The 14,076-nt window shown below is 50.0% G+C and overlaps 1 protein-coding gene across 5 annotated transcripts in view; it reads right to left on the reverse strand.

Moving 5' to 3' along the window:
• Window positions 1–1,136: 1,136 nt before the first annotated feature.
• AKAP1 (A-kinase anchoring protein 1) overlaps window positions 1,137–14,076 on the reverse strand; it is a 37,210-nt gene continuing 24,270 nt past the window's right edge. For all 5 annotated transcript variants that reach the window (XM_027625453.2, XM_027625450.2, XM_027625449.2 and 2 more), the window contains 8 exons: window positions 12,247–12,373; window positions 11,526–11,653; window positions 9,477–9,654; window positions 7,887–8,037; window positions 7,373–7,440; window positions 6,047–6,120; window positions 5,749–5,811; window positions 1,137–5,177 (listed from right to left, as the gene is read on the reverse strand). In XM_027625453.2, coding sequence (XP_027481254.1) covers window positions 5,103–5,177; window positions 5,749–5,811; window positions 6,047–6,120; window positions 7,373–7,440; window positions 7,887–8,037; window positions 9,477–9,654; window positions 11,526–11,653; window positions 12,247–12,373 — 864 coding nt within the window. In that variant the 3' untranslated portion in view covers window positions 1,137–5,102. The remainder of the gene's footprint in view (window positions 5,178–5,748; window positions 5,812–6,046; window positions 6,121–7,372; window positions 7,441–7,886; window positions 8,038–9,476; window positions 9,655–11,525; window positions 11,654–12,246; window positions 12,374–14,076) is intronic.

Raw genomic sequence — 14,076 nt, forward strand, 5'->3', positions numbered from 1 at the left:
AAAGTCAAAGTCATACTCCAGACAAAAGTGAATCAAAATAAAGACCTCAGGAGCAGGTGTGTAAGAAATAGTAGGAATAAAGCTAGTGAAACAAAGTTGGTGAAAATGTTTCCCGGTAACGTGACTGAAGTTTAATGTCACCATTCTAAAACTCTTGAGATAGAAGCATATGTGAAAAAAGTTTGGCATTCTGAACTGGATTCTAGATGATTCTAACAAAACCCAGGAGACAGAGAAAGTGTGTGCATGCACATCTGTAGGAAGAAAGGCAGAAATCTTTCTGCTGAGTTTCCCTTTTGGGGAGAAAGGAGGAAATGTAACTATGTGGTATTAAGAGAAACATAAATTCAAAGTTACTGGCAAATAACTGATATCCACTGATAACACAGAAACAAGATGTTAAATGCTAAATTGAGGGGCACCTGGGTGGCTCAGTTGGTTAAGCGGCTGCCTTCGGCTCAGGTCATGATCCCAGGGTCCTGGGATCGAGCCCCGCGTTGGGCTCCCCGCTCAGCCAGGAGTCTGTTTCTCCCTCTCCCTCTGCTCCTCCTCACCCCCGACTCCCTGCTTTTGTTCTCTCTCTCAAATAAATAAAATCTTTTAAAAAATAAAAATAAATGCTAAATTTACTACAGGGAAAAGTTCTGATCAAGCAAATGAAAAAAGCAAAAACAAACAAAAAAGGCCTAAAATCACCCAAAACAAAACAGAAAAATGAACTAAATGGCAAATAATATTGCAACGGTGACTACAATGAACAAGTCAGATTCACCTACTGACCTCTTAGATTTCGCTAAAAGAAAAAAAAAATTCTGGCAGTGTGCTGTTTATAAGCCATCCACCCACCTCATTAAATGACAGAAAAAAATACAAAATTTAAAACCAAAAGCACCAAACAGAATACCAAAGATACTTCACATTGATGAGAAAATATCACCCATGAGCTTTTTCAAACCTAGCAACACAACAGCTTCTTTCAGAAGTTTCCACTTATGAAGAACAGGAAAATGTGACAATACCAGAATCTTTTAGTGCACTTTTCTTGGGAATGGACAGAAAGTACAGACCAAAAAAAAAAAAAAAAAAACCAAAAACAAAATGGAGGGAGAGGGCAAGAAAGAAAAACTAGATATGAATAATTTATAAGCTCAATTTAATATATTACATAAAACTTTATAACAAACCAACAACATGCATTATTTTTTCCAAATGTTGGTAAAACATTCACCATGATTGCCTCTCAAAAAAAAATCATGCTAAAGGTCATCTGGAAAAATAAATGTGCAAAGGAACCTAGAGCTTTTTGAATAAGATAAGGACACACACCAACATAAGGCCGTCAGTACTGGTATAATGTTGATCGGTGGGAGGCTGGTACCCAACAAGGTCGCCGCCTGAGCACCTGAGCCGTGATTAGTCAGCAAAGACAGGCTGGAAGTGTAAAATATACACATAGGATTCCCCAAGACTTAGTATGAAAAATACTATAAAATCTCATTGATATTTCCAATGTGCATTACATGTTGAAATGTTAGGTTAAACAAACTACTAAAATCAGTCTCACCTGGTTTTTTCCTTTCTATTGAGGCTCCTAGAAAATTTTAAATTACACACGTGGCTCACGTTTCTACTGGACAGTGCTGGTGTAGAAACAATCCAGATGTTCTCTTTTCTGTCCATATCCCTGATGACCTTTCCCAGTGGAGATTTTTTTTCCTTTTTAGATCATCAAAGAACAAAACCACTCTGGCCTAGATGCTACGTGTTCTTCCTGGCTTTATTTACATTTCTCTCAAATTTTAATCTCCCATATAAGCAAAATGATTGATCACCTCCTGCCATGGTGTTTTCCCCATTCTCAGTTGTTAAGACTGTTTCGCAGGCTGATGATTTAACGACCGTAGTCTTTACATGGGGATGCGGAACAAAGCATGATCAGTTCTCACGTTACTTCAGAGTAGCTGTGGTTGCGACCTGCCTTGGGACAAGAGCCTGGCTTTGAGTGTCCAACTGCAAACCACTTTCTAAGTCACCATCTATTTCCAGGGTCAGCTTCTGACTGGGGTCTCACGAGGACCAAGTATCTCCTCCAAAACGGCACACTGTCTTGACACAATAAGCTCTCCATCACTCCAGCTACTCATCTTGATTTATCTTAAGCCCGTGATGGTTAAGGGGCATGCAAGAGGCTGTACCAGGCGTATCAGTAACCCGGGCCCCAGCCCCCATGCTGACACCCCACTGGGAACAGCCCCACTTGGCAGGGCCCCGAGGACCAGAGGGGAAGCAGTTGAAATAAACACCTGTAGTAAGAACAGGTTGGAAGCTCTAGCCTCCTGCACCCAGCATTCCACCTGTCTCCCCCATATCCCAGGGCAGGTGACCAAGTCTCCCTCCAGCACCATGAGTTTTCAAAGTCATACTTAAACCAGCCCCCTGGATGGCCCAGTTAACTCGAGCAGATGTCTAAAATACACTGGCCCAGAGTACTGACGTCCAGAATGGGGGAGTGAGGACCTCCCTAAACCTACCCCTCCATAAGAACAAGATTACCAGCAAAATGGTCAAAATCAACTTTTTCCGAACTCTGTAATCTAAGAAGGGTTAATTCAAAGAGTACATGACCTTCGCCAACCTCTAAACTCACTTTACTCCCATCTTTCAAAACCTCCTTAAAGGGACCCATCCCTGAAGGCTAAGACCATAAGCCCTGAACAGCCCGCCTCCTCATCCCCACTGCCCACCTCCCCCAGTCCTGGGGGCCTCGTCAAAGGGATCCTGACCCGTGCCCCCAGGAGCCGTCTCACTGGAAGCCCTCATCTGGTCTGGACCACCCTGTCCCCCACCAGGCACCAGAATTCTGCGGCCCCCTCCACCAAAACCTTTCAATAGCTCCCGAAGGCCAAATCTGCGCACCAGGCTTTGCGACTTCCCCCAAACTGGCTTGAAGGCTCCCACACACCCTTGTCTGCTCCAGCTGATACAGAGTTGTACAGAAAAAGCTGAGACTGGGTGTAACCCAAGCTGGCCAATGTCACAGCCAATTACTGCTGGAACTTAGGATGACTTCAGCTACGACCCCATAAGAGCTTGCCTTGGGCCAAGCTCCGTACGAGCAGGGGACACTCCCATGATTTTCCTTCATTGCCTTGAGGTTGGTCCCATGATCTGATCCTACAGGTGAGGGAAACGGGCTGTTAACCACTCGTTACCCACGGCCCGGGAGAGTGGCTGCAGCTCTGTGGGAGGATTCCTTCAGTGTGAAGGAACCTTGGGCAGCCTCCACTCTCCAGAAACCCAGGTGCGGGGCGGGCGGGGGGGGGGGGGAGCGGTAAGCTCCGAGACACAGGCCAAAGGGCCCGAGTCTGCCTTTGCCCTGGAGGGTCTGTTAAATCAAAACGTTATTCTGGGGCACCTGGGTGGCTCAATCAGTCAAGCATCAGACCCTTGATTTCCACTCAGGTCATAATCTCGAGCCCCATATTGGGGTCCGTGCTCAGTGGGGCATCTACTTAAGATCCTTTCTCTCTCTCTCCCCCTCTTCCCCTGCCCATCCCTCCTGTAAGCACATACTCTTTGTAAAATCTTTAGGGGCGCCTGGGTGGCTCAGGTGTTAAGCGTCTGCCTTGGGCTCAGGTCATGATCCCAGGGTCCTGGGATCAAGTCCCACATCGGGCTCCCTGCTCTGCGGGAGGCCTGCTTCTCCCTCTCCCACTCCCCCTGCTGTGTTCCTGCTCTCACTGTCAAATAAATAAAAATCTTAAAAAATAATAAATCTTTAAAAAATCAAAACTTCACTCTGCTCTCCCCATGTAGGCATATATTGCTCCTACCACCGCAACAGATGACATAACTTCAAAGATCTATTGAGAACGCCCAAGGAATTGTGGAAATCAGTGCTTTAAACTCAGGCCTGGCTATCTGAGACACTCACTAGGGGAAGCCAGAGGGAAGCTTGGCTGCCACCTTGTGGGGCAAGGAGAGGGAAAAAATGGAAGTTTCTGGCTAAAGGGGCTCCTCTAGATGGGGCCCCTCCACACTCAGCACCACCTCACTCCCCACCCCAACCCTCTCACCCTGGAAGAAATGGACTCAAAGCTACAATGTACACAGTTCAAGATTTATATTAAGTTACTTTCTTATGTCAGCCCAATGCTAAAAGTCAGTCTAAAAAAAGAATCAAACACACCACGGGAAGGTAATTCAAATGAGTTGATTTTTTTTTTTTTTTTAACAAATTTGTACAGGAAAAAAAAAAAAAATCCCAGCTCACAATCTATACCCTACAGTCACCCTGTCCAGTGTGCTGGAAGCCACAGGAGCCCGCAGGGGTAGCTCACTGATCATGTGGGGTGTGGAAAAATCTTGAGTTCCCTTTGTTCTCCAGTGTATCTTATACAAAATATTACATTTTTTTAAACATATATTTACAGAGTTTGCACAAATAGAAAATGGTTACAAATTACAACCAGGCTTGGCAAGATAACCCTTCCCCGCCCCCGCCCCCCCACGGACCAAGGCCGGAGATCTGACTGCTTCGTATTTACATATGCATTAAAAAGTCTGCCTTCCTAGAGACCTAGATGAAGTTTATAAAAACTGGCCAAACATCATAAATTTGTTGACGTAAGCTGTACAAGTAATCAATACCAATTAGTGATTTCATGTCTTGCTCCCTGAAGAAAGATTTTGAAGGAAAAGAAACCCTCTCAGGCAACACATCCCTTGGTCCGTCTGCTGCGGTTGGTTTGGTTCTGAGTGAGGGGAGCAGGTAAGAAGGAAGATGGGAACAGAGGTGGTCAAGGACAACCTGGTTGAGAGTTTTACTTTCACTTTTTTTTTTTTTTTTTTAAAGGCTTGGAACCAGCCTAAACTGACTGGCTTGTTAAACACCATCCTATGGCTTTGAAAGAACCCATGGTTCCTTCCTTGTCTGAAAGAGGAGACTTCTCAACATGACTACAATGTGGGGGGGGAGAAAAAAAAAGACGACTTTCTGGGGAAGATAACGTTTGTTATTCTGATGTAGTGTCTTTGCCTCAGCGCCAAGCCTGGTTTCAACAGTGCATAAAGACTCCAGAAGCGTCTGTGGGAGACGGGGGTCAGAGGCTCGCGTAGTAGCTGTCTACCCACTGAGCAAGGCCTCGCTCCACCAGCGACCGGTTTATCAACACCGCCTGGAAAACAAAGTCCCTTAAGAGCTTTACCCACTGCACCTCGGGGCCGGCTGTCAGGCCGACGACGGTTCTCCCTCTCTCGGTCCCAGATGACCACTGCACATGCCGGGCACCAGAGAAGTGGCGGGTGGGGGACAGGACCCTTCTAGGCCAATGAGGGCATTTACTGAATGTTCTGTCGGCATGAAGGCGGGCTTTTCAGTACACTAAAGAAATTTAAGCATTAACACCGTGAAATGGGGTGGAAAACCCAGTGGACACAAGGTCCAGAAAGGCCTAGGTCCAGGAAGGACCACTGACATTTTGTTGTGGGGCCTGTCCTGTGCACTGTGGGAGATTCAACAGCACTCCCCAGCCCCTACCTGCCAGACGCCACTAGCATCGCCACCCCCGACTGGGGCAACCAAAAAAATGTCTCCAGACATTGCTAAATGTCCCGAGGTGGGGGGGGGGGGTGCACTGGTCTACAGTTACATCCTCTGATTAGCTCAAGAGGATACAATGGCAGAATCAGCTCCAAATCAATCTGCGACTGCTGGCCAATAACTTAAAGGAAAAGAACAGAACTTACTTCATTTCCAACCACACTCCATAGCTGAATTAGAGGAAGGCCAGTTGGACTGTAACTTGTCACCTAGAAAACCAACAGAAGAAAGCAAGCATGTTTAAAAGCTCCCCCCCGCCCATGCACCCCTCGTTAAAGACTGCTGACCAACCCAGGGCCCAAGCCACAAAGGAGAAAGGAATTCAAAGGTCAGTTGCCAAGAATCCAAGATCCTTGATAAGAGGCCGGGAGGCACTGCACAAAAGCCAGGCAGGAGGCTCCTCAGACAGACCCTGGCCAGCCTGCCCGCCTCCCAGGCACACACCTGAGCCAGCAGCGCTGTGTTTCCGGTCATCTCGCTCATGGCTGCATCCGCTTCAGGTGAAAAGTGGTCATCATCTTTAAAAGGAAAAGGCAGCATTTAGGCTTTCATGGAGGCAAAGCATTCTTGTTGCTCACACAGCTTCCAGGGGTTTTCCGAGCGGATGCCTCCAGGGACCGGAGAACTTCCATCTGGAAGAGCCACCTGTGGCAGGGACAGAGGCCAGGCCTCCGTGGGGCTCTAAGCGGGTACACTCAAAGGGGCTCTGCTACAGGCTACTGCCGGGGGACAGGAGCAAAGGGACAGAAACTCTGTCTTCAAGGGAAACGCTGCTGCCGCCACCACCTCATCTGGGCGCTGACCAGGCTGAACCTTCCTCCGGTGACACCCGACGAAGGTGAAGCCACAGAGCGCAGCGGGGCAGGGCACGGGGCGGCACCCCCCACCGCCTCACACGGTTAGGCGCAAGCACACAGCCGAGGCAAGAAACAGCAGGATGGGGAGGCAGGGCCACAAAGGTCTGGGGGGGGTGACGGGGGGGCACTGCAGCTGGGCTTGGACAGACTGCGGAGACGGACAGAAACGGATGGAACCACAGAAGAGCAATACGGGAAAACAGTAGGAGGCTGTCGCCCAGCACTCGGGCGGCCCAGACTGCAGCAAGCCTGCAGGGTCTCCAGAGCACTTCCCGGATGCAGACCAGAACAAGATGAGTGGACTATCACCTACAAATACCAAATTCCTCATCATGGGCAGCTGCAACTTGACCACCGTCCACATACCAGTTCCCGGATTTATGTAATTCCTTTGGCCAGCCCGAAGGACAGACACCATCCCATTTTCCAGAGGGTTTAGAAAACCGGCGAGGCTAACTCGCCCAGATCACTCCGCTAGTCCCTTCCGTCTGGGGACGGGGTCAGTGTAGGATACCACACCCGTGAGTGTCAGCACGGTCCCCACGGTGCCCCAGGGGTAGAGGCCCAGATGAGCAGTGCTGCGTGCCTCTGCACCTACCCTCGGCCACGGATGCTAGGACCCTGGGTCTCAGCTACGTCCTGTGTTAGAAACCTCTCCGAATTGGTGGCCTGGGGAAAGTCCAGAACGGCGGCCCTGGAAGGGTGGTCCATGGGCCAGCAGCACTGGTGGCATCAGCTGAGTATTTGTTAGAGAGGCACGTCCTCAGGCCTCGGCCCAGACCTATCCAGTCAAACTCTGACCGAGGCAGCAAGCTGTGTTAGCCTAAGTCCCCCAGGCACAAACGAAGGCTCTCAAGGAGAAAGACATACTCTCAACCACGGTTCCCACCTTGCCAGGGGCCCCATCTGTTACCTGACAAGGGCATCACGCTGTCCAGAAGAACCTCTGCTCCCTGGAATGGCAGAGTCACAAAGTCAGATCTAGAAAGGCAAGGAAGGAACACTGTTTATGAACCTGAAGGCTGATTCCATTTCAGGCCAATATTTACTTTGTGCTTTAGCGCTGTGAGCCCTCAGCAAACCCAAAACGAAACCAAGCAGAGGCATATATGATGGGCAGCAGGCCGCAGCTCCCAGCATGTCTGAATGCAGGCCTCCCCCCCTGCAGCAGCCTGACCTCAGAGGGACTCCTGGCATCAAGATCCCAGAGAGAAGCCTGCTTCACTTCTGCCCTAAGGATACTTGAGGGACCTCTGCCCCAAGACAGGCCTTTCTAGCTGAGGCAAGCAGTGCAGTCTGTTTCTATCAGAGTAGGCAGCAGAAGAGTCAACCTATGTCCCAGGCTTGGTAGAACTGAGCCAGCTCTGCAGTAATCCCACATCCCCTGACACATGGGGTGTGTACATGTCTGAGGAGTGCGGACCCACCGGATCTGCCGGAGCACGTCCACTTTCACTCTCTTATATCCACCGTAGTCCACGTAGCGGATCTCCACTTCATTGCTTTCCTCATAGGAGGCCACCACTTGGGCTCGCCACCAAGCACCGTCCACGCCAGGGGCAGCGCAGATGACCGTTACTGCAGGTCAGGAAGAGAGCGTGTGGATACTCCTGGCTTAGGGCAGGGCACCAAGGGTCACCCCGGTCGATGCTACCCACCTCCCCACATTACTTCTCAGAGGCCTGTGCCTCCACAGGGCTGGGAAATAGCCAGGAGTCTCCAAAGCTGCCCTGGAGGCCAAGACCGGCGCCAAGGGACGGACCTGAACGTGGGAAATCTGGCCTCCCATGTATGCCACCCAAAAGCTCTCTAGACCAAAAAGCATTCTTCCAGATCCACTTACTCTCTGAAACCTAAGGCCTGAGATGAACAAGGACTGACCAGAAGGAACAAAGTAAAAAAAACCAAGAACCAAGTAAAATCCAAAATTCAGGGAATGGGGACTTACATTCTTAAGGGAAAGTCCCATAAAGAATCTAGAACCTCCCAAGTGCAGCAGATCTTGTTAGCCTGTTCCGGCCCATGGTGACTCTTAAATGATCAGAAGAGGACCCCTAGGCTTAAGGCCGCCTCTTCTAGCCTTTGCTTCAGGAAGGTGCCAAGAACACAGGCCTCCCAGGCAGCCATGGCCAGGGAGCAAGTGCGTCAGCAGTCACCTACCCCGCCCCACGGCAGCAGGGACCGGACACATGGAACTACGGGGTGAGGGCCTGCACACAGAGCTGACCTCACCATGTCCTCACCCTGACCCTTAAAGGGAGCCCCTGGTACAGTCCTCTCAGACCCCAGTTTGGTCCTCACTGATGGACTGAAGCAACGTTAAGAGACTCTGATGACAATTAAATCCTTATTTCTGCTACAAAGGTTTCCCTAAATCCTTAAAAGCCCATCAGGGTGCTCCAGGGTAGGAGTACCTGCTAGGGGTGGGTGAAGAGATGTTCTGACATTGGATTCTTGCCAACAAGAGCAATAAGAAAAAGTGATAAAGCACAGACTCAGAAGCACAACTGAGTTTAGAGCCCAGTTCCTGCTCAGGTATCACCTGGGCCAGCCATCTGACTTGAGAGCCTGTTTTCTCATCTGTCACATGGAGGTGAGACACCCCACAGCAGGGTCTACTGCTCTCAGGGAGCGTCTCCGAAAACCATCATCTGGATCAGGTACTTTACATATAACACACATACATCCAACCCTGATTCCTGAAACAAGTGGGCATCGCCCCATTCAACAGATAAATGGCAGAGCTGGGATCTGAACTCATGTGTCAAAAACCCACTCCAACGCCATGGGACTCTGTCAGCCAGTGGAAAGACCATTTCCATTAGGAAAGCTGGGAAACTCAGCCCAGACTAACTCCACGCTGATGGCAAGAACTCAGGGATGCTGTTCATGTGAAGGATCCCAGAACATCCTCCTCCTGGGTCAAGACCAAAGGAAGGATAGGCCACTCCCAAAACTCCTCCCCCTGGCCTGGCCAGAGCCCAAGGCTCCCCAACTGAGCCCCAGGCAGCACTTACTTTCCACCGGGGTGGGCAAGGTGGGGATTCCGGGCTGCGAGTAACACAGGTACATCTGCTGGTCCAGGCTACGCAGTGCATGGAAGGTAGGGTGCGTGTGCTGCTGCACGAACAGGTGCCCGGCATTGACCTGGTTGACCACGATCACCTCCACAGTGATGCCATCAGGGAGCATGAGCTGTAGGGAAGGGGAAGGGGCAGCAGGCACTGCAGCGATCCTTCCCTTCTCAGGTTTGAGGTAAGCCCAGAGGCCCCAGGGCAAACCTCTGAGCTGGCACATCTCTGAAAAGGGCGTGGCAGCCCAAAGCGACACGGCACCCAAATGGCAGAAGCCCAAGGTCAACTACTTCAGCCATGGAAAGCGTACTCCAGCGGCCCTTGTCCTGCAATGCCAAGAGTAACCTCTAGAGGAGGCCTCGTCCCAGGGCTGGGCAGGGAGGAGCCAGCTGTACATACCATGTAGGGCCTGGGCAGGAGCCTCTCTCGAAGCAAGGGAACGAGGGGCCACAGAGAACAAGCCACCAGAGAGTAAGAGGTGGGCAGGCCCCAGGCCTGTCAGCCAGCAACCTGGGCCCTGCAGCTGACCCCAGGAGCTCTAAGTCCGGCAGGGTCCCTCTACTCTGCTTTCCTGCCAGCAAGAATGCAACAGTCTGAGTCATCCTGTCTCCTCCTCTCTGCACTCCACAGACCTCCTCCCAACTCATCCCCGCTCTGGGATTTGGAATGTAGGTTTGCTCAGTGGCCAGGCCCAACATTAAAGGCCCTAGCAGAGGCCAAGACTGTTCTCAAAATGACTTGTCCCTAGACACTAGTTCTCCTGATGTCAAGTTACAGGCAACATCTAGGTGCCCTGGACACAGGAAGATGTTGAGGCCACCTTCCAGTCAGGTGGCTGGGCCTCTGGCTAAGAGTCCTGACCTCCCCACCTCCCCCCAGTGCAGCTGGTTGAAAGGCACCTGGGATCTCCTCTCCAGTTCCACCAAGCCACACAGAGAACAAGGGAAGGAAGCCATCCCAGCCGCTCAATTATTTACAATTAAAGAGTGGGTCTGGTCCAAGCCTGCTGGGGAAAAAAATGCTAGCGTTCAGAAGTAAAGCATGGAGTCGGGTTCAGCCCGCTCCCCAATATCCACAGGACAGTAACTGGACACCCATCCCTCCCCCCATGGCACAAGCATCTTCGGAGGCGGCAAGATTTAGAACCAAGAAGTCAACCCTCCCAAACCAACACCAGGGAGACAATTTTCCTAAAGCAGCACATTCAGCCCACATGTGAAGTGCCGTCATCATCTCTGGCCTACAGAACCCTACAATTCTCCTACCAGGGAGAGAAGGCTCAAATAGAGCTGGAGGCATGCTGCAGGATCTTGAGCAATAGGCCCCAGAGACCCCAGAGACCCCAGCACACAGAGGCCCCAAGATGTCAGCTTCCCCTCCTGCCAAACTCCAGGAGCAATCTCCAAGGAGCCACCTGGATCCCAGGGTCAAGTGGGGAGAATTTCTGCTCCTTTATAATCTAGGTACCCCCCGTGAGAGGGAAGGGGAAGGGGAAGGGAACCCTTCACCAGGGCCTCCACTAGACCTGGCTCAACTAGGAGTAAGGAACACAAGGACCCACTCCAAGCCCATTCAGGCCCACAAAGGTGGGTCCCATCCAGGCCTCAGAGGTGTTAGCCTGGGACTCTGGACACATCACCAAGCCAGTCTGGGTGCACCCAGTCTCCTGGATAGACTATAATCCTTTCTAGGCAAATGCCTTGAAAACACAAAAGGTGCCTGGGTGTCAGAGCCCGAGGAGAATGGTCCTTCCAAGTGGGGACAGAGGCACGTCTGGCTTTGTACCAGCACCTCAGCCCCAGAGCCCAGCCGCAGAGAATGCAGGCTAGAAGCAGAACCAAACTGACCAGAGGAGGCCAGAGGTGAGAGGTCACAGGCATCAACAAGCTCTTGCCCTTCTGGGCCCACAGTCTTGGGAGTTTCTTATTTGGGGCAGATTGGAGTGAAAGGGAGACAAGAAGGTCTGGTCTGGTCTGCCAGGCGCATGCTCACCCAGGAAGTCATTGGAAGAGAAGGCAGTGCCAGTGACGGCAGGGGGGGAGCGTAGATATTGGTGAGGTTCAGTTCTTTGAACTTCTTCCCAATCAAGTTCAGTGCTTTGTCTACATGATGCTGAGAACCTAAACGGGGGATAGAGGCAGGAGAGTCACAGTGGGTACGACAAACTTCAAAACCAAACTCCCGCACATGCCCCACTCCACAAGAGTTTTCCTAGAGTTCACGTGTATCTTTCCGGAGCCAAAAAGCTGTTTCGCCTTAAGAAGAAAAGCATCTAAAGAGGCTTAAAACCCACTGACCTTTCCAGTGGTACCTCTGCCGTTGTGCCCATGCTTTGAATGCAAGAGGAGGCTAGCAGAAGGGAAAGGCCCAGCCCTCACCGACCAGAGGGCAATCACGTTCTGCTCTGCAAGGAAGCCACGTGAGGCAGCAGGCACCCTAAACCCAGGCCCCCCAACCTGCCCATATGAGTGCCCACGCCTCTCCTGGCCAGAAGATCTGGGGGAGGGAGCCGAGGCTCCTTCAGGCAGCTGAACAGGAGAGGAGAGCTAAAGGAAGACGCCCCTCTCCCCCGCCGCACCACGTTCCCTTCACCTGGGATGAGCAGGGTTTCCTATTCGGAGACTTTTAAGATTCCAAAAGGGGAACAATTGGGACTTAAATGCTTTACATTTCAGGGAAGACAATGAAACCCAAGCCAGCAGCTGCCACTGACCTTCTATGTGGCAGATCTGGATGTTCTGGGTGTAAGGCAGGGTTGAGATGTAGATCTTGGCACCAGATGTTTGCTTCAGAAAACTCACATACCGCCCCTGCTTGCCAATTAGCCGACCAACTAAGTGCTGAGAGAGAAAGAGACAACTGGGGGTGTTAATAGGAAACCAATTCCCTATGTTCCCAAAGACCTACCTTTGTTTTACCCAAGGTCAAGCTCAAACATACCATTAACTGTAAACATGCCAGCAGTCATCTGCCACTGTTCTGAGCGCTTAGCTCTGAAACAGATACTTTTATCAACATTTTACAGATGAAGTTAACGAGCTCAAAGGGGCTAAGTAACTCACCCAACATCACACAGCTACTAAGTGGGCTGAACTACAGTCTGACCCCCATTCTCAGCAGTTCCCGTTTCTTCCCCGACAATATGGCCCACATCCAGAAAGCTGCAAAGCCAGAATCTTCTCCTCCCAAATCTATACTAGGAGAGGTTTCACCAGCACAAAGGTCGATTTACAACTCCTCCACCTCCTCAAGTCTATCCGGGTTCGAAGATAAAGAGGCTCCATGCGAAAATAAAAGTCAAAGAAAGAACCCTTGGGCTTCTGCTGCCAATTGACAGTGGCCCAGAGCCTCTGGAGCATGAGGCCTGCAGAAGTGCCCGGCGTGCCAAGAGCTCAAGGCAGACAGAAGAAGCCCAACTTAGCCATGATGTAAGTAAGACAGGCTCTGAGACAATCCCAAACGACCCCGCCCCAGCAGAGCCCCCAGGGACACCGTCGCACTGCACCCAGAGCTGCAGAGCTTTTTTTTTTTTTTAATACAAATGCACTTTATTGTTTTAAACAGAACAAAAGAAGAGGCAGAAAATATTTGCATATAACAAATCCTAGCTTAGAAATGTAGTTTTTTAGTGGTGATGTCTCTAATCAGTCTTCAGGGGTTTTTTATTTTTGTTTTTTTTTTTTAATTTGCCTCACTGTGTCTTGAGCACTGATATTAGAGAAAAGCACATCGGCACAAAGTGTAAACCAGTGCCAAAGCACTGGAAGAACATGGAGAGCAAACGTGGTTTTTCTTATTTCCTCTAAGTAATCTTTCATAAAACAAAAGGTGATCTTTGGCATAGATTCATACTTTAAAGGCATTAATATTGCATTTATATCAGGTAAGCAACTATACAAATATGCTGAGGGCCTTGAAAATACTATTCATCAGTTAAAACAGAGGAAGCCTGAGTGTACAGTACCGACTGAAGACCAGTGTTACACATTCGATGTTGGGATTGAACACACATTGGAGCTGAGAAGGAAGGACCTTCAGGCAACGGTTCTTACTCCTTTACTCGTCCAGTTCTGGCTTTGGGAAGAAGTAGGATTTAGACAGCAGTGATAAGTGCAAAAAAGGAAAAATTCTTCTCTCTCACTTTGCTAATAGGAAACTTACGGTGCTAGTTAAATATACTTGGGAGAGAGGAGAGGATACAGGGCTTGGTTAAGGGAGGTAGGAATATACTGAGGACTATCTCCCATTGATTCATCCCCAATGGTGCCAGTATTCCAGTCTGCAAGTACCAATCTCCCTTAGATAGGAGGTGCCCTTCAGACAGGACTGCCTTTCTATTAAACATTCCTGGGGGGGGGGGGCAAGCACCAGTTCTTAGGACTGAATTTCAAAAGGATAAAAAGGATCTTTCAAAATTACAATGAACAAGCACATATCTTTAAAATCTTGTTTAGGAAGGGTATGAGGGAAGAATACAAAAGCCAGGATTGGAGAAATGATTTGGTTAAAAACTAAATGCAGCATTTCAGCTCAGAAAGAACAG

The sequence above is a fragment of the Zalophus californianus genome, chromosome 16 (genome assembly GCF_009762305.2).
Source record: "Zalophus californianus isolate mZalCal1 chromosome 16, mZalCal1.pri.v2, whole genome shotgun sequence".
NCBI classification, from domain to species: Eukaryota; Metazoa; Chordata; class Mammalia; order Carnivora; family Otariidae; genus Zalophus; species Zalophus californianus.